General features: G+C 39.0%; 1 protein-coding gene across 1 annotated transcript in view; it reads right to left on the bottom strand.

Annotated features, from left to right (window-relative positions):
• The window catches only part of ANKFN1 (ankyrin repeat and fibronectin type III domain containing 1), a 133,719-nt gene that overhangs the window by 52,440 nt on the left and 68,415 nt on the right, over positions 1 to 12,864 (bottom strand). Inside the window, exons 7-10 of the mRNA XM_055334416.1 lie at positions 9,697 to 9,804; positions 1,838 to 1,937; positions 1,292 to 1,424; positions 701 to 817 (exon numbers count right to left, since the gene is read on the bottom strand). Of these exons, the coding sequence (XP_055190391.1) occupies positions 701 to 817; positions 1,292 to 1,424; positions 1,838 to 1,937; positions 9,697 to 9,804 (458 nt within the window). The remainder of the gene's footprint in view (positions 1 to 700; positions 818 to 1,291; positions 1,425 to 1,837; positions 1,938 to 9,696; positions 9,805 to 12,864) is intronic.

Raw genomic sequence — 12,864 nt, 5'->3', positions numbered from 1 at the left:
CCCAGAAGAACTAGGTTAAAATTCAGTGTCATTTATGAGAGGGGCTTTGTAACCTACGAATGTTCTTGTTGGACTTGGGAACCTGATCTGATTAGGTTAATAATATGGAAGGAAGGATGAATAAATTTGGGATTAAAGGTAAGCTTCTAAGAGCTAGCTTGTCTTCTTTTCTTTTCTTTTTTTCTTTTCTCTTTTCTTTCTTTCCATAAAGTAAGCAAAAATATATGCAAATTCCTGTGCTTTAACAAAAGATCAAGTGAAGAAATTATTCAAAATATCCGCTGGTCTCTCTTTCCATCTCTGTGTGCTCATAGATGCACAGGATACCAGAGAGCAAGGGTTTGTCCTGTGATTGAGTCAAACTCCTCTTATTTTACAAGTGATGAAACTGAGGCCCAGAAATGAGAAATGAGTTGACTGATTAATATCAAATCCAGAACTCAAGTCTCACCTCTTGTTTAGGGGGTCACTCCTAGACTCTTGAAGAGAGACCCTTGCTCCTTGTCCAGGAAATTGCCAAAGGCACGGTTTCCCTATGTGAACAGATGTGCAGCTCAGACTGCCTAAGAAGCCTTTATATTCTTAGGGATCTGAAAGAGAAGGAAGACCATCCTTTTCCTTTCCAGGTGGACTTGGTAACCGAGCTGACCAAGCTTTTTAAGATTTCTGTGGGAATCTGGATTGAAGCCTGGCCCCTCACCTGTAGCTGGGCTGTTGCTGCGAGCATCTTCTGCCGAGTTTGCAGCACTGTGGATGAGGACATGGAAATAGGTACGCTTTGTCTTAACCACCTTATATCTTCCCACATACAAGACAGCTGCAAAAAAAGTCACGAGGTCATATCATCATCCAAGCCAGTACATGATTTAGGTTGTGGCATCAAAGCAAAAAGCAGGGAAAAGGAAACCTGACCCCTGATGTTTGTTCTCCAGTCCATTTTCAGATACATGCAAAACAACTTTTTGATCTCTATCCAATTGGAAAAAGATCTGAATGTTAATGAAATAGTCAGATCCACATTTTAGTCTTTGCCAAATGATCCCATAACTCAGAATAGTGGAGACACAATCTGACAGGGCGCAAGCTTCTTTGCTTTGAAAATGTAGCGTAGATGCTACTTTGGCATTTTTTTATGGCACAGGGCATATCAGGGCTGAAAGAAGACCTTTGAGATAATTTACTCCCACCCCAATACTTTGATCACTGAAGACTCCTCAACAAAGGTTTCTGAGATTTATGCAAAGAAACATTGGTGCAAACTGGGGGAAAATGAAATCAGAACCGAGTATACCTTTGTGAACCACAGAAAATCTTGTGTAATGGAACTGGTGTGAGAGTCATCAATTTCAACAATCGGTATTTGATCTTCGTTGGTGACTAACATATTGTCTTTGTAATAAAATATAACGGCTATGTAGAGTCCCCTAAAAAACAAAAGTAAAATAAAAAATTGTCTCCATGTGTCACCTCTGCCAAGCTTGAATCATGGAAAAATATAGTTTTGGTCATGATAAAAGATCATTTAAAATATACCTATGAGCACATGTTCACAGGCTAGAACTCAGTGAAATTATTATCTTGCCCAAATTCTCAGGAGAAAAGTGAATTTCTACTCCTTTAATAACAAAAAGGAAAAATTTGTACCAACTTTCTTTTTTTTTGGTATATTTTTTTATTGGAGTTCAATTTGCCAACATATAGCATAACACCCAATGCTCATCCCGTCAAGTGCCCCCTCAGTGCCCATCATCACCCAGTCACCAGCTTTCTACTAAGAATCCAAACCAGCTGATTCCTGAGAAATGAAGACCTGCTGGAAAAGCTTCATAGGACCCACCGTTTTAAAGTCTTCACAAACTTATTTGAGGAATGGAATAGGTGTTTCAGGCTCCTTGAGACTGACTGCTTGCGGCCTGTGGTTTGTAATTTTGAAGTTTCTGAAACACAGAAAAAAAAATACAGTGTAAATTCCATTGGCAGTATAACACTCCTAGTACCTTCTTCCCACCTTCTTGCCTTCCTCTTCCCCATGCCATTGGTGTCACTTATCCTCAGTTCATGTAGGATTTCAGCTCATTAATTACTACAAAAAGTTCATCTCTTGAGTTGCCAGTGGTTACTTCAATTAATGATCAGTTCCTCAAAAATGTTGGAGATTAGTAACATTTATAACTCCAAGGGAAACTACTTAGGCATTTTGTTTATATTTTCCAGATGAGTGATTTATTATAATGTAGGATAAAAAGAAATGGAATAAAATCTTTGCCCTCCTCCCATTGCCTTTAATATTCACACATTTCTCAGTGCTGGCAAAGCTCTTCTCGTTTGTCTACATATTCCATTAATTTTTTTTTTCATTATACAGTTGATATAGGCACATTACAGAAAGTCTGGAAAATAGATAAAAAGAACAAAACTCCACCCATATCATCTTGCCACTTTAGTTCAACTGCTGCTAGCATTCTGGGGCAATTTTTCCAGTGTATATGTTGGCTTACAAATATAGTTGTAGGCATAGGTATGATTGTTATTATTTAGAAGAAGAAACTGAGATTGAGAGGTTGAAATGGATTGCTCAAGAATAAAAAGCCAGTACCAGAAAAATGGAGACATTAGTTTGCTAAACAAATATTTTTCTGTACACTACTATGTGCAAGGTTCGGTGGCTACATTGGTGAGCAGATCATTCATTGCTTCTGTTCATCCCTTCTATTTACAACCTAGAGCTTTCACTGATAAAACTTGCAGGCTTCCCCAGATAGTTTTTTTTTTTTTTTTTTTTTTTTTTTTTTTTATTTGCTTTTGTTTTTTAGGATTCTTACACTGGCTCCAACTTGGAGTTGAATTTCTCAATTAATCTTTTTTCCCAGACAAGGGCACATTTCTTAAAACTGTATTTTACGATTTTATAATTTTTTTTTTTTTTTATAAATTAATTTTTATTGGTGTTCAATTTACCAACATACAGAATAACACCCAGTGCTCATCCCGTCAAGTGTCCCCCTCCGTGCCCGTCACCCATTCACCCCCACCCCCCGCCCTCCTCCCCTTCCACCACCCCTAGTTCATTTCCCAGAGTTAGAAGTCTTTATGTTCTGTGTCCCTTTCTGATATCTCCCACACATTTCTTCTCCCTTCCCTTATATTCCCCAGATAGTTTTTAAAATAGTACTCTATGGAGCTGAGCTAAATGATCACTGATTTCAATTCTCATATTCTGTGTAATCAAGAGAAGCTGAGGTTGTTGGGGGTCATCACCAAACTTCAGACAGATGTCACTGGGTTGAGAATATGGTCTGTGTCACTGCTGTTAGGTGTGGAAAGCTGGGCAATAGCCTGTGGCTGAGGCCTAGTATGGCTCTGCCTACGATCCTATAGGACCAGTTGGGAATAAGCTGACACAAACTTTCATGCCAGCTTCAAGCTAGTGCTGGGAATGGTTATTCCTGGCAGAACAAAACAAAAACATTTTTTTCTGACTTGAACATGAATTTGGCTGGTCATACTGTGCTTGAAAATGATGCTGCTGGGACTTCCGGTTAAAGGCAGCATATTGAACATATTCTATTACATACTTCCTAAATCTCACTCAAACCAGAGTAAAAAGAATTAAAAAAAAAGGAAATTACATAAATCTATAAAGACAAAGAGATGGGAAAGGAAACAAAAGCAAGTGAACTTTGGTAGTTGGAAAGCAGATGAACAGATGGATTTAGCAGACTTGAGAAAGATGAATCCTAAGCCAGCAGTGGAGAAGGCTGAGAAGTAACCCGATTCACCCCTTGGGTACCACATACTGCTGAAAGTGGGGGATGAGTATGGAACTAAAATAAGAGGGATGTTTAAAAAGCAGTTGGACTTCTGGATCTTCTCCTCTAACCTGTATAGCTGAACAAATGCCCCTTCCCCACTCTAAAAAAAAAGCTCTAGTGGCTTATTCTCTGAAAAACATAAAAATGGGTTTCTAGAGTGGCAGACATGGAGTACAGTTAAAAGTGGGGGTGGGATGATAGTACTGTACCCAAAACAGGTGGATTAAATGAAAGTTTCCACTACAGGTTATTTCCCCACCAGGCTCTCAGAACATTGATAGTCAAACTTACACCCTCCATTAAGGACATTGGAAGAAACCTTTCTGGAGACTCTGACTAGACTAAGAGAATTCACCCAAAGCTTCTGACATTGCTTTCATTGGTTTCTTAAAGAAAAGGCCATGCCAGATCAGCTTACAGTGATAGGCTATATCTATATAGATAAAGAACCCTATCCATGTGCCCAGAGCTCCCCAACAGCTATTAACTCTCTTTCTTAATTCTCAGTGAATATCTAAAGATCACCAGGCAGATGTGAAAAGCATCTAATAGGAAAGACAGAGGCCAAAATAAAAAATAAAAGAGCAATTTAGAGGGGAGACAATGCTGAGAGAAGAAACTATAAAAAGAAATGAAGCCTATCATTAATAGCCTGAGAGAGAAACAAAGGCACTGTATCCTTTTAAAAGAATAGAAATCTAAGAGAAATACTCAGAGAATAAAAGAGAGTACTGGAAATTAAAAAATATAATATCAAAAACTGAAAAACTCAGTAGAAAGCTTAGAAAATAAGGTTGCAGAAATCTCTGAGAAAGAGCATAAGGACATAGGGATGGAAAATAGAAGAGAAATTAACTGGCTAACCTAGGAGGTTCCACATCAAACTATGAGACCTGGTAGGAGAGAGCATAGAAAAAAGAGGGAGAGAAATACTTAAATAATTAACATACAAGAATATATCCCATAGTTGAAGGGTATAGCTTCCCATATTGAAAGGGTTTGCCAGGTCCTTAGCACAACAAACAATACACCCACACTACGGCATTCCTTTTTTTTTTTTTTGTATTATTCAATATATTAACAAGATAGGGGTTGGAATGGTAATGTGCATTTAAGAGGGGGGAGGGGAAAAAAGGAAAATCATCCTTCCTTAGATAATGCCTCAAACTTAAAAAAAATCAAGAATTAGCAATAAAACATGTTATTCAGAGACATGAAGAAAATATCAAAGCAGAGTTTAGAGTATTGATGTTAATTAAAAAGAAACTTAAAAACCTTCCAGAGAAGAAAAAAAAAGGTATCCTATAAAACCTCTGGAATCAGAATGACATCAGACTTCTCAGCACTGAATGCTAGAAAAGAACAAAGCAACCCCTTCAAAACCTGACAATTATTTCAACCAAGGATTCTGTACTTATCTGAAACCTTAAATAAATGGTAGGTAGAACAAATGCATTTTTGGACAGTGTATCCAAAAGTTAGCTCCTAAGAATCCTCTCAGGAAATGACTAGAGTAAGGATTCCACCACAATGAAGGACTAACCAAAAAAAGTAAGACCTATAATACAAAAAGAAACAATCCAGTATTGGAGGATGCCAGAGTAGTCCTCAGTATGGTGGTAAAAGGAGACCCTAAGATGCCAGCTGTGCACCAGACACAGGCAGCCAGCAACCAGTCTAGTTTGGAGCAGGTCACAGGGCTTGGAGAGGTTTCTTCAGGAAGATCCAGTTGAAACAGTACTATTATATTTGATTGATTGAGAGAAGATTGACAGAATTGCAGAATAGTGTGGGGATGAATTAGTTATAACCACATAGAAAAACAATAAAACATACAATAAAATATGATTTTTAAATACAGGGAGAACAAAAAGTTATCAAGGAAAGAAAAATAATCATAGAATTAAGTGACCATTATAATGTAAGCAATAAATATTGATCTTACTAAAATTATGATACAAATGCATTATTAGGTGGACAAAGGGTAGGGATTGTGCAAGTTAAGAGAGCAGAGGGGAAAAATCATCTTAGTGATTGTAATGCCTCAAATTTTAAAAAAATTGAAAGATTAGCAGTGGAAACATGTTATTTAGAGAGATGAATAAAATATCAAAAGAATTGGCTAAAAGAATTGATTGTCTTTGGGAAATAAAAAATGGAGAATGGGAGGAATTGCTTTTTCTAAATAATAAAGCTCTTAAGTGCTTTACTTATTTAAAGTCACTCAGTCCTTAAAGAATGGCTGATAAGTATAATTTTTTTTAAAGATTTTGGGAGAGAGAGAGACATCACAAGTGGGAGGAAAAGGGAGAGAAAATCTGAAGCAGACTCTGCTGAGTGCAGAACCCAATGCTGGGCTTGATCCCACAACTGTGAGATCATGACCTGAGCTGAAACCAAGAGTCAGATGCTTAATGGACTGAGCCACTCAGCCTCAATACAGATAATTCTTATCTGCATTTTACAGGTGAGCAAAACTGAGTTATAGACAGAGTAGGTAATTGCACAAGGTCACACAGCTCGTAAATGTCCAGTCTGAATTTGAACCCAGCTAATCCATGATCTTAGCTGTTTATGCTAAGACATCTCTCACATTATAATCATATATAACATAAATTAAAGATTAAACTGAAAAAAAAAAGAAAATTGAGAAATACTACTACTAGCTGGGAAAGGGGCCCGTGTAAATGTTAAATATTCTGAGTCTTCTCCATTCTGGGCACATGAAAGAATTTCATTTTTTGAAACCCTGTGTTTGGGTGTAGCCATGTGCCCAGTTCTGGCCAGTGAATTTTGAATGTCCATATAAGATATTCAAGAGTTTCTTTTCCTTCTTCCATGGGTGCTGATAAATATTTCTAGAGAAAGGATGATAACACAAAAGGACAGCTTTCAGCTGACAGTGGTAGACCTATAGCTTGTGGAAGAAATAAATATTTAAGGAGTCATTTGGTTACTGCAGCATGATATATAGCTCATCTTGACTGATTCAAGGTCTATACTGACACACTGAGCCATTGATACAGTGCCTTCTGACTTATGTCTCTATGTAGCTCAGGGCTCTGGAACAGTGGTCGGTTTTCTGGACTCCGAATGCAGTAATTCTTTAGCTTTTAAGTGCTTGGCACATACAGAGTTTATTTTATTCATATTGATATGTTTAGCACCTGACACATAGTAGGCTGTGTTTCAGTTAATGTTTGCCAGCTGAAAAATTGGATGATAATTGAAATTCATTCCCACAGGGCACTGCCACGATGAACACAACTGGCTTCTTTATTACTCATTATGCATGTCATGGCATAAACTGAATAATAAAGGCTGCTCCACATCTCCGTTTAATTTGTATCCCAGTACTGAACATGCAGGTTAACTGTGGCCACTTCTTTAGCCAAAATACAGAAATTAATGTCGGTTTTGTTATCTCCCATGTAGGGCTTTGGTAGTAGAAGGGCTGTTTTATTATTATTTCTGCATTCAGAATATGCTGTGTATTTACTGAGCACTCCAGGCTCATTACAATGGAGTCAATTCTAGGATTTCTAGGATTTATCAGTACAGTCTAATATTGGTTTCAGGAGTAGAAATCAGTGATTCTTAACATGCAACACCGAGTGCTTCTCACAACACATGCCCTCCTTAATATCCATCCTGCCCTCCGCCCCCCCATCTAGCCCCTCCTCCTCTCCCACCAGTAACCCTCAGTTTGTTCTCTGTAGGTAAGAGTCTATTTTCTGGTTTGCCTCCCTCTTGTAGTTGAGTATTTCAAATATCAATTTTGTAGTTTTTCTGTATGTAATACTTAATTATCCTTGATTTGTCATTTTAGACTTAGAGTAATGTAATGTTAAATTATCTTAAAGTTGTTCTTTTTTTTTTTTTTTTTGATATGAGGTCATTTCCTTTAAGTTGGCATATTACAGGTCAGCATTTCCCAAAGTCTGTGCCTGGGAACACTAACTCTGTGAAAAAAGTTTTACAATGGCTTTACAAATAAGTTTGGAAAATGCTTGGTTAACCAAAGTCAAAATGTCTCTTTATTAGACTCTTTAATATTGTAATGCTGATTTTAAATTTCCAGGAAAGGGATATATAATGCCAAATTTTCCAAACTTACTGACCAGAGACCCTTTTTTCAGCTGGGCATTTTAAAAATCAAAAAAACATTTTGGGTACTTGTTTATGTGTCCAGAGTACATTTCAATATAAAACATAATTTTCCTTTTTGGGAAGTTCTGCTTATGCCTTACTTAAATATTTTCTGACATTGCATATTTACATCTCTGTCGGTGAATAGCATATACATGATAAAAGTTGAATGGGAGCTATTGAAATAATTGGGCTCTCTAGATAATTATTTCTTGTTTATTAGATAGTAACCTAGTAGTAATGGGGAGAGTATCTAAATCCTCAGATAATATGAAAACCCCTCATTTTCATGAGTAGTTTTAGCTTTCTTCCTCTGGTAAGGACCAAGCATGAAGTGGCTTATGAATTGCAAGGAATTATCTAGTCATTTGCTTTATTACCTTTCCCTGCCATATAAGAACCAACTGGCAGGGGGATGATGGAGAGGTAGTGGAGAGAACAGAGCCTCAATAATCCCTGGCCTGGTTAAAGGAGTCCTGGTAACAGAGAACTTGAGTGTACTTTGGTCAGTGTGAAATCGTTAAGGCCATGGTCTGGGTAAAGTTTTTTACAGATTTGTGAATAAAACCCACTTGGATTTCCTTCTCAGCTTCTTCCATGCACATTTACATTTTCTAATGAGCCACTCATTAAAAGAATATTATTTTCTTGCAAACTCTTGTCCTCATTTCTAGCTATGGCCAATATTTCTGAAGAGCCCTGTTGTTATAGCTATACAGTAATTGGGACCAACTGTTTGCTAATGCCAAGTATGATTTTTTATACCTGGTTCAGACTCAGCTAGCATCTCTTAGGTTTCAGCCATGGATTTCTTACCTAGCTGGCCCAGCAGTGCCCTGAATCTAGAGAGTGCAATGCAGTTGGGATCTGATGGGTGAAGGAGCATGGAAAACGAAAACTTTATGGAGGCTTTCATTCTCCAAATAAAACTAAGTGCCTATTCCACGAATCATTACACAGATCAGAAACCTGACCCTGTCCCATTTGAATAGCCCAAATAGAAAGGAAGTTTTTAAAAGCTTCTCAGAGATTCTCTGGGTATAGTTGGCTAGGTCTAGAGATGTGTGCTCCACTTTCTCCTAAGCAGTAGTACAGGGAAGGTTAAAATTCAGGGTGAGATCCATATCTAGTGCCCAGTCCTGATGTTAAGGGCGGGAGACTGCACTTAGAGACAGTGATCCTGATTCTCTCTTTTCCTGGCCTTGTGACCTTGGTCAAGTCACTTAGCTTTAGCATTAGTTGCCAAAACAAAGATGAGAAAGAGATAGTGGGTGTCAAATTGCATTGCAAACTTTATTGCAAATATGCATGAAGGTTTCTTGTGGCTAAAATTGGCTAAACTTCCTCAGTGATGCTCATGGCGTTTTCTTTGGGGCTGAAAAGTTTGAGGGTGAATATCCCAAAGACCCAGCACACTGAGTTTTGTGAGAGTTTTATGAAGGGAAAATTCAAAGGGAAGGGAATAATAGCAGCTGCTGTTTTTCTTGAGCTTTTTTAAAAACTGTTTGTGTGGAGAGAGGGTGTGAGAGAACAAGAGACCAAGGGAATGAAGGAGAGGGAAGTCTCTTCTGAAGGGTTAAAGCAAGATAGTGCTGTAAAGTGATTCCAGATGTACAAATATTAATATCTCTCTCTCCCTGATGAATGAGAAGGTATGACCCAGTTAGGAAACTGCTAACATTACCGGCGCCACGGAGACCTCAGTCCATGGCCCAGCACAGATTTTTATCCTTACCCCGGCAGCTATAATGCTGATGAAGGGCTCGGACCTGCTGCAGCAGACCCTCCAAAACTTCACTCTGTCCCCTGTGTCTGGGCTCTCTGTCGTCATAGTCTTTCCAGTCTATGAACAAAAGAAACAAACAGTGACATTTTAATGTGGGAAGAGGCCTCTCCCCTGAGGTACTGCATCAGGAGCTGGGTTCTGCTCACACTCCTTTGGACTCCAGATAAGCACCCAGCACTTGCACGGCTGGCAGGCAGTGCCAAAGGTTTGGGGCTGCCATAGTTCAGGGCCCTGTGCAAAAACAGCGATTATGGTTGTTTTTTTTGTGTTGGGCAGTTTTAGGGGAAGAGAAAGTGGTAACTGAAGGCCAAAAGAAATCAGGGACTCTGGGAGTCCAGTTTCCCCTCCCCAGCTCCTTACCCTCCTTTTCAGCATCCCAGGTCCTAATCAGCTCCCCTGCTACCTCTCCACTGAGCACCCCAAATCACAACTGGATTTCCACAGTAGGAAAGAAAGGGGTGGGAATGTGCAGACTAGATGAAATCCACAGTCCCAATGCTTTTATTGTAGGTTTCACACTTTCGGCCAAATTGACATTTCTTTCCAAGGAAAGAGCCCACGTCAGATGCCAAGAAATGGAAATCTACATTTTGCTCTAATGAATGTCTGCTTTGGTTAGCTGGCACAGCAACCCCTGCACATACTCCGAGCCACCAACCACCCTGTCTGCTCAGTCTCTAAATATACAGTATTAGCTTACATGGCAAATTTAAATTGCAATACCCACTGAGATTTTTCTCCCCCTTATATTTTCATTCCATTTGGCTATAATGATATCAAGAGTAATAACCCATATGGGACTAATGTCAAGATGGTAATTCTGCTGTCTCCAACTCTGGGTTATTTTTTTTCAGTGGATCTGTCACTTCATAGTCCATCCTTTCTTCTATCTGCCCCTACCTCACTTTTACTCTCTGAACCTTTTAAAAGTGCTTCTTGGTTGAAATGCTTTCTCTAAAAATGCTAGTCATTCTTTGCTAGTAAAGCTGGTTAGTTCATGAGTGTATATGAGGTTTAAATTCTAATTGAAGCAGTTTCACATTCCCTCCCCACAGATTTATTTTAATATATGGAGTCTCCGTTGTTCAGAAACTTAATGCAGCTGTCCTGATGGTGAAAGTTAGGTAAAAACATCACTCATGGGTCCATCCAATGCCTAATAGTATGGCACAGTTAGAAAGAACACAAGTTCAGGAGTCAGATAAGCCTGGGTGTGAATCCTGGCTCAGTGTCTGTAAGGCACTAAACTTATGCTGATGGGGCCTTTGCTCTGTACTGCAAAAACTGAACACAGTATCTACCTTGCAGGATTTTTTTGTGAGGATTAAATGAGAGGTTTATTAGATATCCAGCACAATGCCTGTATATGGCATGATGTAAATCATAAGTTAAAAAAGAAGGGAATTCACTGATGAAGAGTGAACTCCCTGTGTGGTGAGTATGGAAACATTTCTTACCCTGTCAGATGATTCCCTATGAGGAAGGAGGCCTCAGAGATTTTCGAACCCTTCCTCCTTTCTACCCTCATCCAGTTACCTGGCTCCATTTTACCTCTCAGAAGACTGAGGCCCAGAGAGAACCATTCCAGTTCTATGTTACTTAGCTTGTCTAAGGCAGAGCCAGGACCATAACATAGTCTCATGCCCCCCCCCTCCCCCATATAACGCTCATTTCCTTATACCGTGAACACGTTTTTTTGTTTTTTTTTTTGTTTGTTTCTTTTGGGAAGGAGGGTCAGAGCTTGGTTGGAGTGTATGTGGTGTGGCTTAGTTGTGGTCAACTCTGGAGACAGAGAATTGGCATAGGTGCCTTCTGTAGACTCTGTTCCTTGTGGGCAGAAACCGTGACTTAATTTCTCTTTGCCTCAGGTTTCTTCTTTGTAAAGTGAGTTTTCAAGTATTTTTTAAAAGGTTGTTTAAGGGATGCCTGGGTGGCTCAGTGGTTGAGCATCTGCCTTCAGCTCAAGGCGTGATCTCAAGGTCCTAGGATGGAGTCCCACATTGGACTCCCCGCAGGGAGTCTGCTTCTGCCTCTGCTATGTCTCTGCCTCTCTTTTTGTGTCTCTTATGAATAAGTAAATCTTTTTTTTAAAGGTGATTTGAAGTTTAAAAAAATAGTGTAAGTAAAGCACCTTTTGGGCACAGCAGGGACACTCATTAAATGTTGGTGAGGCATTGTGAATAGAAGGGTGGTGTTCAGGTAGACTGGGATAGGAAAGGTGCTTTTACCAGGATATTTGGAAATGTCTGAGGAATCAAACTCCAAGTGACCCTTGGTCTTACCTGCAGTGTCCCTGGTATCTGGGTACAGTGATCATAAATGCTGCTAGTATGGAGTCCCAAAGGCCATTATGGTTTTGTTCCCTCAGTTGGGTGAGTGCATCTTTAGTGCTCATGATAAAAGGAGATACGTTTGCTTGAATAAGACTTCTGGGTGGCTGAGTTATTATGTGGCCCTGCACATGCTAATACATTCTAATGAGTGTTAATACTGCCATCAATGCAAGGGGAGATGAAATGGAGCTGGCTCTTGCAGGCTAAGCCCTATTACATCAGAGGCAAGCTCAAGCTGATGACTTTATGATACATTTGAAAATTACTAATGCTAAATTGCAGCCCAAGTGAGCACTGGACATGATGCCAAGGTTTTTGGAAAGAATGAGTTTTTCTCATAGATGTTTGGAAGGTTCTGACGACTACATAAAATAGGAGACTTTAGGGATGAGGGAGAAAATTGAAAATATATTAAGAAATCAGGAACCTGACAGGAATAAACTTAGTGTGGTAGGAAAAGAGCAGATTGTGCCACATAATACAGTTCACTGTTCTGGTAATGAGACACTTCAATTGCAACACAATGCAGAGCTCACATTCACTGGCGATATCAGGGCTTTCCTGATCGTAACTCAGACAAGCCTGTCTGGGTCCTTTTCTCTTATTATGTACCATACCATATAACATAAGTCTATAAAAACACATTAAGGCCTTTTGTAAAAAATATTAAAAAAAAGTTTTATAGCTTACTGGAACATATTACCAAATTTCCAATTACTCTGTCATGTTAGAATACATTGTCCTCTAGTAAATATCTGAATACTGATATATGTTGCATCACAAT

The sequence above is a fragment of the Nyctereutes procyonoides genome, unplaced genomic scaffold (genome assembly GCF_905146905.1).
Source record: "Nyctereutes procyonoides isolate TBG_1078 unplaced genomic scaffold, NYPRO_anot_genome, whole genome shotgun sequence".
NCBI lineage: Eukaryota > Metazoa > Chordata > Mammalia > Carnivora > Canidae > Nyctereutes > Nyctereutes procyonoides.
The sequence above is the reverse complement of the archived record's forward strand: the minus strand, read 5'-3'. Positions and strand labels throughout refer to the sequence as shown.